The sequence below is a fragment of the Bufo bufo genome, chromosome 1 (genome assembly GCF_905171765.1).
Source record: "Bufo bufo chromosome 1, aBufBuf1.1, whole genome shotgun sequence".
In the NCBI taxonomy this organism is placed as follows: Eukaryota; Metazoa; Chordata; class Amphibia; order Anura; family Bufonidae; genus Bufo; species Bufo bufo.
Genome location: NC_053389.1, coordinates 287896829 through 287909454, shown reverse-complemented (window position 1 = coordinate 287909454; position 12626 = coordinate 287896829). Strand labels below are relative to the sequence as shown.

Sequence of the window (12626 nt, the reverse complement as noted above, 5' to 3'; positions counted from 1 at the left end):
ATGGATCTGTTTTCTGTGACACAATCTGGCACAATAGAAAACGGATCCGTCCCCCTTTGACTTTCAAAGGTGTTCAAGACGGATCCGTCATAGCTATAGAAACAATAATACAACCGGATCCATTCATGACGGATGCATGCGGTTGTATTATTGTAACGTAAGCATTTTTGCAGATCCATGACGGATCCGCAAAAAAAGGCTAGTGTGAAAGTCGCCTAAGGGTTTAAAACTAAAAAAAGGAAAAACAATACTAAATGATATAAATGAAGCAAATATTATGATTAAAGAGTTGAAGAAACATATTAATGGTTTTCCAGTCTTTAGCAAATGCCACTAGAATCTTAGGGTCGAACTAGTATAGATTAAAGGGGCTATCCGAGCCTGGAAATGCCCCTAATATGCCCGGGCCCCTCACACTGGTTCTACTTACCTGGCTCCCTGCGCCACTCCTGGGCCCCGCACGGCAGCTGCTTCTTCTCTCTGTGCGGGGGGGGGGGGGGGGGGGGGGCAGCCAATGACAGGCATGAGCCTCCCTAGCATCGCGGGTGACGCTAGGGAGGATCATCCCTGTCACCACCTGCCATTGGCTCCCCCTTTCCCCCGACACCAAATGTTTTCATCGGCGCACGGGGAAAAGCAGCGGCGCCCGTGCGGGGACCAGGAGCGACGCGGATGCCGGGAAGCAAGGTAAGTATATTGTGTGTGAGGGGCCCAGGTATTTCAAGGCTTGTATAACCCCTTTAATGTAAACCAGGGTCTTAAAGTGGCCATACAAGTTAGCTGTCGCCCACATGCTCCTTTGGCCAACACCAGTTCGGCTCAAGCATCTCGATGCTCGGCACATGGCGGTACTTGATTGAGTACCGCATGTGCTCGAGCGCAATGCTCGAGTCTCCTCTCCGTACGTTTCTTGGCTGCTACGCAGCCAATAAACGTGCAGGTAAGTACTGCGCTCACTGTAATGCCATAGCCATGTTGGTTACTGGCATTACAGTGATGGGCTGGCCGGAACGCGTCATTGGGTGCTATATAGCACCCGATGACGCGTGTTCAGCTCAGTCTTAGTCAGGGAGAGCTGAGCTTAGGAAGGGACAGACAGTGTAAGGGAGTGTTATTGAAAGATTTTTATTTGAAAAACTTTTCAGACACCTAAAAGTCCTTTTAAGGACTATTGTGTGTGACAGCAGCAATATATGTTGCGCAACCTGCGCTAAATTGCTCAGTCTTAGGGAGAGCTGTGTATAGGAAGGGACAGACAGTGTAGGGAGTGTTATTGGAAGATTTTTATTAGAAAAACTTTTCAGAGACCCAAAAGTCCTTTTAAGGACAATTGTGTGCGACAGCAGCAATATATATTTTTTAGTGTTAAATAGCGTCTAATAGGCCGCTGCGGACAGATTAAATTATCTGCGCCACATCTCCTGTGTAAAGTGTGCGCATCCCTAAAATATCAGTGACATCCAGTGTACTTTTCCCGTAGACGGTGTCCGATGCGGACAGTGACATTAGCTGCGCCACATCTCCAGTGTAAAGTGTGCGCATCCAAAAAATATCTGTGACATCCAGTGTACTTTTTCGATAGACGGTGTCCGCTGCGGACAGTTACATTACCAGTGCCACATCTGCAGTGTAAGGTGTGCGCTTCAAAAATGTATCTGTGACATACAGTGTACTTTTTCCGTAGACGGTGTCCGCTTCTGACAGTGACCTTATCAGGGCCACATCTGCAGTGTAACGTGTGCGCTTCAAAAATGTATCTGTGACATACAGTGTACTTTGTCAATAGACGGTGTCCGCTTCTGACAGTGACATTACCAGGGCCACATCTGCAGTGTAAAGTGTGCGCTTCAAAAATGTATCTGTGACATTTTTTTTCAAAAAGGAGAAAATCTTTTAGAATTTTGGATGTGGAAACACTTCCAAATCCTACGTTACTGTACGTGTGACAGACTTTCAATCATATATAACCTTTAATATGAAGAAGGCGAGCAGTAAGGGACTGGGAAATGGCCGTGATGCTGATGTGCATGCAGAGACTGTGGCCCTGGGCGTGGTGAAACTGTGTCTGCTGCCAGAGCACAAGAAAAACAATCATCCCCGATGTCCCAGTTTGCAGGTTGGCGCAGGACACCACTCTTGAAGTCAGACCAGTGCGACCAGGTGGTCGGATGGATTGCAGCAGATAATGCTTCCAGTCGCTTAAGCACCACCCTGTATTCCACCAAGTCCAGTCTCAGTAGCCAAGAGTCTGCTCAACCCAATCATCACCCTCATCCTCCTTCCTCCCACCATGGAAATTCTGGGCAAACAAGTGATCCCACACTCGGATATTCAGAGGAGCTCTTTTTAGCGCCATTCCTTCATTTGGCCCTCTCGCCAAGCACGCTTGGAGGGACAGATCTTGTGCCCTGATTCCAAAGCTCTTAAGCATCCAAAATCACAAGAAGATGATGGTGGGGAAAGGCAATTACTGTTTAATGAGGTGGATGATGATGAGACACTGTTACCAATAACCCAACGGCAATTACTGTCTCAAGAGGTTGATGAAGAGGATGAGACACAGTTGTCAATCACTGAGGTAGTGGTTAGGTCAACAAGTCAGGAGGATGAGCAGAGTAAAGAAGTGGAAGAGAAGGTGGTGGTCGATGATGTCAATGACCCAACCTGCGAAGGTGGAAAGCTGAGCGAGGACAACAGTACAGAGGGGGAGGGGTCTGCTGCACTGCAACAGGCTGGAAGAGGCAGTGGAGTGGCAAAAGGGAGAAGGCGGGCCACACCAAACAGGCACACAACTGTTCCCTGGAGCACACCCTTGGGGAAATCTCCCTTGCCATTGGGTAGGTGTTCTGCAGTCTGGCGCTTTTTTGAGGAGAAGTGTGGATGACAAAAGAATTGTAATTTGCAACCTGTGCCATACAAAAATGAGCAGGGGCATGAACACTAGCAACCTCAGCACCACCACCATGATCCGCCACATGGCATCAAAGCACCAGAATAGGTGGGCCGAACGCCTGGGTCCACAATCTGTGTCTGCGGGTCACACCACTGCCTCCTCTTCCCCTGTGTTACGTGCTGGCCAATCCCCTGTCGAAGGCACAGACCCGGATACCTCCCGCCCTGCTCCTGGACCTTCGCAAGCACCATCAGCGACCACATCCACTTCTGTGTCCCAGCGCAGCCTACAAATGTCCTTACCCCAGGCATTTCAACACAAGCGCAAATACACACCCACCCACCCACAGGCCATAGCACTAAATGCGCACCTTTCCAAATTACTGGCCCTGGAAATGTTGCAATTTAGGCTTGTGGACACTGAGGCCTTCCGCAGCCTCATGTCGGTGGCTGTCCCGTGTTATGCAGTCCCCAGCCGCCACAATTTTTCCTGGTGTGCCTTGCCTGCCTTACACCAACATGTGTCCCGTAACATCACACGTGCCCTGACCAACGCAGTTACTGGGAAGGTCCACTTAACCACGGACACATGGACAAGTGCATTCAGCCAGGGACACTACATTTCTCTGACGGCACACAGGGTGAATGTTGTGGAGGCCGGGAGATAGTCGTACCCTTCGATGGCACAGGTGCTACCGACGCCAAGGATTGCGGGCCCTACGTCATTCAGAGTTTCCGCCAGCACCTACGTTTGTGGCTCCAACCCCCACTTCTCCTCCTCCGCCTGCTCCTCCCCCACTTCCACCTCCGAATTATCCGCGTGCAGCACCAGTCAATCATCAGTCGGTAGCTGAAAGCAGTGTAGCACTGCAGTGGGGAAGCGGCAACAGGCCTGGCTGAAGATTATATGCTTAGGGGACAAACAGCACACCTTCGCAGAGCTGTGGCAGGGGATAAGAGACTAGACTGAGCTGTGGCTCTCGCCACTCAACCTAGAACCAGGCATGGTTGTGTCTGATAATGGCCGTAACTTGGTGGCGGCTTTGGAACTCGGCAAGCTCAGACACATCCCATGCCTAGCCCACGTGTTTAACCTTGTGGTTCAGCGGTTTCTCAAAACCTACCCCAATTTGCCTGAGCTACTGGTGAAGGTGTGCCGCGTGTGTGCACATTTCCGCAAGTCATCGACAGCTTCAGCCGGTCTATCAACGCTGCAGCAGCGCTTGAAATTTCCAGCTCACCAGCTGAAAATAACATCGAAAGTTGATAGAGCAGACATCCGAATGGATCGTCACCATGACGGGGACGTGCGATCGATCCCAGGTTATCTAGAGTCACCAAAGTGGCAGCAGGCCCTCGCCCATAATGTTTTAGATGGTTAGATCAGCACGCCCTTGCTCCAAATGGTTTTAAGGGTCACCAGCAGGCCATCAGTCATAATTTTTCAAGGCTGTGTATGATGCCCTCCTTTATGTGTAACAAAGGGTGTATTGGAGTGCCGGTTCCTTGTAATTTTTGGCAGCCTTTTCACTTAGTGCATAGGCTTTATGAGTGTAGGAGTCCCACTACATAAACATTTGTACCACAATGTGAATGAGGCCTTTCTTTATGTGATATACAGTTTGTATCGGAGTGCCTCTTCCTTGTAATTTTTGGCAGCACTTGCACTTTATATACAAGAAAATATACAGGAAAGAATGTTTCCTAACAATTTTTCCTCTATAATCGATTTTATCTTCGGTTTTGTGCGTATTATTGTCAATCTGTAAAAGTGGCGTTCTACTCGGACAACATCGTTCCCAGCAGCGACCTGGGAGTCCAAGATGCATCCAGACATCCTCCCCATGCTGTTCCCAAACCATGCTGTTTCCATCTTTTCTATGTTTTCTGACCTTTTCCTATGAACCAGGCACCCTCCCCTCTTCAGAGCAGGGGGTGCCTGGTTTAATGCTCGGGTTCTCCCATTCACTTCTATTATACTCGGGTGCTCGATCAACACTATTTCTGACCTCCCCATACATATACATTCATGGTTTGTCTGAGGATGTATGTGTTCAGAATAGAGAGACACTGGAGTAAACTATTTCTAGAAACCCCCAGCAGCGGCTTATCGCTCCTAAGAAAAAACAACTGGGCATGTGCATGTAAAATTTCAGTAGATTTCCCTGACTTGCACCATATAGGAAGAGTTGGCACACCATCATACACTTAAGATTGTTGTCTGAACTCCTAAAAATAATCATGACCTATGTTTAATGTGTATGGCCTTCTTTAGAATCCATTTCAACTTACAACTCTCCAGTTGCATGATGCAGGTTTGGACATCCATTGGAAAATTTTTCAGGTCCATGGGGCAAGCCAAAGTCAAAGTTAAACTGCAAAAAAAAATTATAATATTGATATATTATGGAACCATGCGCAACAAGCAATTTTACCCATCCCACTCATTATATAGACCAGTTCAAGGCAGGGCACTGATTCAGTAGCTGTTCCTGAGGAAAGGTCATCAATATTGAAATCCCAGAAACTCCTTTAAAAAACACTTTGCTGGCAATGTAAAATACTTTACATTGGCTGCACACAAATCTGAGACTACATATCTGCAGCATTTAAAGCATACCTCCAATTATAAAACATATTTTCCGAAATGAGCAGTGCATGTGAATATAATAAAAACTTTATAATATATCTTATTAAAAAATACTTTTTTCAAATTGCTCTCTGTTGCTTTTAATACTGAAGTCTATAGACGGTCCTGCTACAGATAAGAGGCTGAATGAAGGGAAGCAGGAGGAAAGCAACCTAAGAAGCCTGGGAATGAGGATAATTCTTTAATAAGATATTTTACAAAGTTTGTTATATTCACCTGTACTATTCATTTGTAAGAAAAAAATAAATGCTAATTCTACCTACAAATGTTGGTCTTGCTTCTTGCACTATTGAAGTTACGGTATATTTTGACTTACCGAATGCTGTAAAGTACATTGCCATTTTTAAAGATCCTTAGCAGTTTGTTGTCTGTGGTAATTTCATGGAAATTTGCCCCCTTTTCGTTGGCAAAGAACAGATCTGGCTTCCAGATAGAATCCAACATAGAGGGGTCCAAATCTAAAGAGTCATCTGGGTATTCACTATAAGCCAATCGGGGGTCATTCCATTGTTGACGCAGGAATATATTTAATCTGTAATCCTAGAATAAAATGAAAAATGAAATAATACAGTAAATGATAATGGTTCTACCATACAAGAAAAATTTCATTTCTTAAATTAAAGAAATAGCAAACTGAATATAATATTCCTCATGAGATCATCAACAATGCATAAATCACTTCTTTTTAATTTATGTTTTTTTTTAGGCCTTTTACAGATTTTGTCAAAAAAGGATATGTAGCTTTTCTCAGCATGAAAAAAAAACTAACTGTCCAAGCCCTCTCTTAGCTCAGATGAATGCAATGATATCTTTCACTTAGTAATCCATTGCTTCAATCTGGAAAAAAAGACTTTTAAACTATATGCAAATAAGCAGTTAGGTGCACTGCCAAAGCCACTCTGTGCATCCTTGCCTCTCCTATTCCCTTTGCCAGTCCCTCCCTCTCCTTCTTGATTGACATGGCCAGGTTCCTGCATAGTCATCTTTTCTTGTCTTTTCAATCAAGAAAGAGATGGAAGGCCTAGTATAGAAAGCAGGAAGACCAAGGGTACACACAGTGGCTTGGACCGGTCCTCAGTGCACTTAAATGCTCATTTGCATATGGATCAAAGGTAATTTTAATCCAAAATGAAGAATGGAGCACGGAAAGGAGCAGAGCTTGGATGCAACCAAGGCAGTGGTGACACCCTCAGTACCAAAGGCCTAATTGGCATATTAAGAAAAAGTATCATAACTCAGGAACAGAGCCTCGGATCAACAAAAGTAAAGCAACGTTTTAATCGGGTGAACTAAGTTTAACAGTTTGATAGGGAGGATGCTGGTGACCTCTTCCCTTTAATGAGTTTTTCCTTGTTTTGTCTGGGACATTCTAATATCTAAAATCCAAGATTCATATGTCATAAGATTATTGTCTTATATATTTATCATTTCCTTTACAAAAATAAAACAGAAAAATAAAAATATACTGCATCCTTAGAGAATGAAGTCAATGTAAGTACATACTAGCTGCAATTGAAAGCAGCCTATTGATATGAGCTCTTGTGAAATGCATTAAGAGCATAATGCATTTAGCCTTCTCCCATTGATCTCACTAGATGATTTTTTCTATAGAAGATTGGATGCTATGACTTTGAGATAATCTTGTTCAAACCTGAAGAAATGGTGGTACACCGTCTGCTATTGATACTCCTGTGCATTAGATTAATTTGATAAACCGATCCTTCTTTCTCATTAAGGTTGGATTCAATACACCAGAAGTCCAGGCACAAAGTAATGCAGAAACGGCTAGCTGTATTCAAGATGATTTGGTGGATATATTTAACTGCATGTGAACTAAATGTGTTTATTGTTGAGTGCATATAGGGAATCATAATGGAGGGAAATGGTAACCTATAGAGCAGGACTGTCTCATTACAACAACCTCTGCTGATATGCCTTATGGACAGGGTTGGATCTTGTAATGGTGGTTCCCCCTTTCTTGATCCCCTTTCGTGAGCAAGGCACAGAACAGTTGCCAGTGGTATCTCTTGCTATGGTGGACCCTGCCTGTCCTTGTAATTGATGACCTTTCATTTGCTATATTTCCCCCTGGTATCAGCTGTTAGAGAGAGGTGGTGAAGGTGCCTGTTCCATGATCTTAAACCACAAGACCTTTCTAGCCTAAAGTAGATAGGTTGTACTCTAACCTAGATCTCCGATTTTTCACTCTGACCTATACCTTGACTATTATGCATAATGAGACATTTTTTTTAAAGTAACTTTAACACACTGTAGGTGATAATTACTTCTTTCAGCAGGAGCACACACTTTAAATACAATGACCTAAAGATATTAAAGGGGCTGTCTCACTTCAGCAAATGGCATTTATCATGTAGAGAAAGTTAATACAAGGCACTTACTAATGTATTATTATTATCCATATTGCTTCCTTTACTGGCTAGACTAATTTTTACATCACATTATACATGTCTCGTTTCCATGGTTACGACCACCCTTCAATCCAGGATTGGTGGCCGTGTTTGCACTCTATAGGAAAAAGTGCTGGCCTATGTGCATTCCTATGGTCCCGGACACAAGAGAAGCCAGTGCTTTTTTCCTTAGTGTGCAAGCACAGCCACCAATGCTGGATTGCAGGGTGGTCGTAACCATGGAAGCAATATGGACAATAACAATATATTAGTAAATGCTTTGTATTAACTTTCTCTACACGATAAATGTCACTTGCTGAAGTGAGACATCCCCCTTAACCTCTTAAAGCCCATGTTTATGATATAAGAGTAAAAGTTAAAAAAAGTAACAGTAGATATAAGCACATCCCAGCAATTCCTCACTTAATATGCAAAATAATGCACCTGGGGCGTAAAAACCCAAGAGCAGAATATAAAATCTGTGATACAGTCCTAACCTCAGTATCTGAGGAAAGGGATTTAGGGGTCATTATTTCAGAAGACTTAAAGGTAGGCAGACAATGGCACAGAGCAGCAGGAAATGCTAGCAGAATGCTTGGGTGTATAGGGAGAGGCATTACCAGTAGAAAGAGGGAGGTGCTAATGCTGCTCTACAGAGCACTAGTGAGACCTCATTTGGAGTATTGTGCGTAGTACTGGAGACCATATCTCCAGAAGGATATTGATACTTTGGAGAGAGTTCAGAGAAGAGCTACTAAACTAGTACATGGATTGCAGGATAAAAAACTTACCAGGAAAGATTAAAGGACCTTAACATGTATAGCTTGGAAGAAAGACGAGACAGAGGGGATATGATAGAAACTTTTAAATACATGAAGGGAATCAACAAGGTAAAAGAGGAGAGAATATTTAAAAGAAGAAAAACTGCTACAAGAGGAGATAGTTTTAAATTAGAGGGGCAAAGGATTAAAAGTAATATCAGGAAGTATTACTTTACTGAGAGAGTAGTGGATGCATGGAATAGCCTTCCTGCAGAAGTGGTAGCTGCAAATACAGTGAAGGAGTTTAAGCATGCATGGGATAGGCATAAGGCCATCCTTCATATAAGATAGGGCCAGGGGCTATCCATAGTACTCAGTATATTGGGCAGACTAGATGGACCAAATGGTTCTTATCTGCCGACACATTCTATGTTTCTATGTTTCTAATATCTTCCACTGTATTTATCTTTTAACATCTCATATTTAGAAAAATATATAAAGAAATCTTTATATAATTCTGTTCTTGCATCAGTGTTTCATTTTATATAACTGATTTATCTTTGCTTGTGCAAGGATATGCTTAAAGGCGAGGATTAGATATGTTCACCAGTAGAAATAGAAATGGATCAAACTAAGGACTGGCCTAACTTCAAGGTTCCCATATCAGTTGCATGTGATGCCTCTATGAGCTAGTGTCATGTAAAAGGTTGTGTTATACTGCTCAATAGATTTATGTATGTCGTGATAATTTGGAGCAAATCAATACATGTAATACATTTTGACAGAAGAGACGCCTCATGGGAGCAGTGTGAAGGTTTTTTTTCTAAGCCACACAGGTGATTAAGCTGCTTTTCTTCTTGAGTATAGGTGAAAAATAAGTAAGCATTCTACCAAGCAGCATGTTGTCAGGACTCCGCATTTCGAAATTTTCATCATACTCTTGTACTAACAAATTCCCGAAATAGTGGAGCAGGTTTGGATCAGTAAGTGAGGAAAATACATAAAAAACACATTTTAAAAGGGTTTTCCAGGATTTTAAAACTGATGACCTATCCTCTGGATACCTGATCAGTGGGGGGCTGACATTCGGGACCCCCGCCGATCAGCTGTTTGAGAAGGCACTGTCAGCTGTTTGAGAAGGCACTGGCGCTCCTGTGATCGCTGCTGCCTTCTCATAGCTTTGCAAACACAGCGACATACATTGTATAGCGGTTGTGCTTGATATCGCAGCTCAGCCTCATTCACTTAAATGGGGCTGAACTGCGCCTAAGCCATGTGACCAATGAACGTGACGTTACTAGCCTAGGAAAAGCTGTGTCAGAAGGCTGTGGAGCTCACAGGAGTGCCACTAACTTCTCAAACAGCTGATTGACGGGGGTCCCGGGTGTCAGACCCCACCGATCAGATACTTATGACCTATCCTGAGGATAGGTCATCAGTTATAATGTCCCGGCAAACCCCTTTAAGTCTGTTTCGGATCAACAGGAATGTAAGCTATTATAGTATTTAGCTTTGTTATATGCACCTCTTATATTTCTCAATCTACAAATGGGCATCTAAATTATTGAAATTCTCATTCAAAAACTAGCCTTTACTGGCAGGTGAATAGGCCTTGATGGTACGTGGCTATCTGAAGACATTCAACAGAATTTGTTATGGTATGTATACTTAAAGGGGCTGTCCAGCCATATATATTGATGACCTATCGTCAGGATATGTCATCAATATCTGATCGGCGTGGTCCAACACTCGACACCCCCGCCGATCAGCTGTTTGAAGGGGAGGCAGCGCTCCATGTGAGCGCTGCTTCCTGTTCATTACACTGCACTTTGTCTTGGAGGATTTAGTGGTGCAGTGTAATGACAAGTACATGCTCATTCACTTGAATGAAGCGAGTGCTTGTAATTACACTATGCCACCGCTACAGATGAGACAGTGTGCCACCTCCTCTTCAAACAGCTGATTGGTGGAGTTGCTGGGTGTCAGTCCCCTGTCGATCTGATATTGATGACCTATCCTGATGATAGGTCATCAATACATATGGCCGGACAACCTCTTTAAGCCTCAAGGTATATTGTAGATTGTGTTGCACAGATATAAGATGGCTCTTTTAAAATAATATGGGGCCGTGTTGTATTTCTACATAAATATCAGAAGAAAAGGGTATGGTATCAGCGCAGGAATAAAAGAACACATGGGGTAAAATCAAGTAGCACTAGTAAGTACCTGTGGTAATCGGATATCTGTCGAGAGTGTTCCCAGTAGGTAGAATCTTCACAGTATTGGGTAGTACAGGATAGATACCAAGTTTTCTTGCTCAACTTCAAAAATCGCGCGCGTCGCTCCGGCCGGCAGCTGGCGCGTGCACGAAGGAGCGTGATGGTACGGGAATCCGGGAAGCGTAGCGTGTGACGTCACAACTCTAGTACGGGTGCTTCCAAGGACCAAAAAAACAGTCCTACGCGTTTCGAAGTCAGCGGACTTCTTCGTCAGGTATTTCTACATAACTCCAGTGGTACAATGGAATCAGTATGAATACATGAGAAAGATGTAGGAGCATGCTCCATGACAAGCCATGCTTCTAGGGGAGGATATAGTGTATAGACAGATTGATTGATAGATAGATAGATAGATAGATAGATACCGATAATAGATAGATAGATAGATAGATACAACACACAGTGCTTAGTGCTCAGTAATGTGGATTTGTAGGGACACCATGTACTGCTATACAACTTTACCATTAATATTTTAGCCTTAGGCTTGAGTGAATCAACCTTTGCATCATAGAGCAGAAGTCGATTTGCTAAAAAAAACGTTGTTTTTAATGCTCTTTCCGTACAGCATTAAAATGCATTGGCTCCATGTAAGCAAAGTTCGTATTGCCCGAAGTTGCGCACTAGTCTTTGGTGAATTACTACTGTATTCATATCTGCATATTTTAAAACATTTTAAAATAGGAATCCGAAGTGGGCTTTGGTACTGGCTGGTAGCTCGGTACCAAAGCCCACTTCAAATATCTATTTTAAACTGTTTTAAAATACGCAGATATGAATACAGCAGTAATTCACTAAAGACTCCTGCGACTTCGGGCAATACGAACTTTACCTACACAGAGCCAATGCATTTTAATGCTGTACAGAAACAGCACTGAAAACAAAGGGTTTGAACGAATCAAATTTGGATCTATGATGCGAAGCTCTATTCACTCAAGCCTAGTTGGCATCATTACTCTTTCAACATTATCTTTTTTGCAAGCTTCAATTATTACTAAACTATTGTTACCAATTAGCCTTGCAAACTCTGTAATTATTTTCAGAGGCAGCAATACAGCAATGATGACATCATCATTTCCCAATTACAAGGCAAATGAAAGGAGCTGATGCTATGAAATTAACATAGTATGTAATACCAAGGGTCATTTGGGATCGATAAAGTTTTCCCCATAAATGTGCCTTTTAGGTCAGTGGACAATATTTGCCTTATTGAAGACATGATTTGCCATTTTTTTTGCTGCAGACATAACCGACACAGACCAGTTGAGATATCACTTATCCTGAATTGTCCAGTCTGTGTTCCAGACTCATTATTTCTTCTCTTCGCCTTTATTTTTAGCTGGTAAGGACATCAGTGGACAAGAAGCTAAGGCATATCATGGTTTAATCTCTTTTGTTCGCCATCTCTCCAGCAGCAGATGATTTATGAGACGGCTGAAGACTTTAATATTTAAATGATCTTTTTCTAAAAATACCATTTCTTTCCATATCCCTCACCAACAGAAAATGACTGAAAATGACCAAAGTAGTTTATCTGAGTTGCTGTGATGAGGCTTAATGGGCCTGCGTAGTGCTGTCTGCCCGCAAGGATAAAAGATGAACCATGTGAGAGGTTATATGTCATTATACCATCTGTCAT

At 43.0% G+C, this 12626-nt stretch overlaps 1 protein-coding gene across 1 annotated transcript in view; it reads right to left on the bottom strand.

The window, feature by feature from the left end:
• The window catches only part of GLRA1 (glycine receptor alpha 1), a gene marked incomplete at its 5' end in the record, with an annotated part of 107108 nt that overhangs the window by 56964 nt on the left and 37518 nt on the right, over positions 1-12626 (bottom strand). The window contains 2 exons of the mRNA XM_040436838.1: positions 5185-5267; positions 5859-6082. Of these exons, the coding sequence (XP_040292772.1) occupies positions 5185-5267; positions 5859-6082 (307 nt within the window). The remainder of the gene's footprint in view (positions 1-5184; positions 5268-5858; positions 6083-12626) is intronic.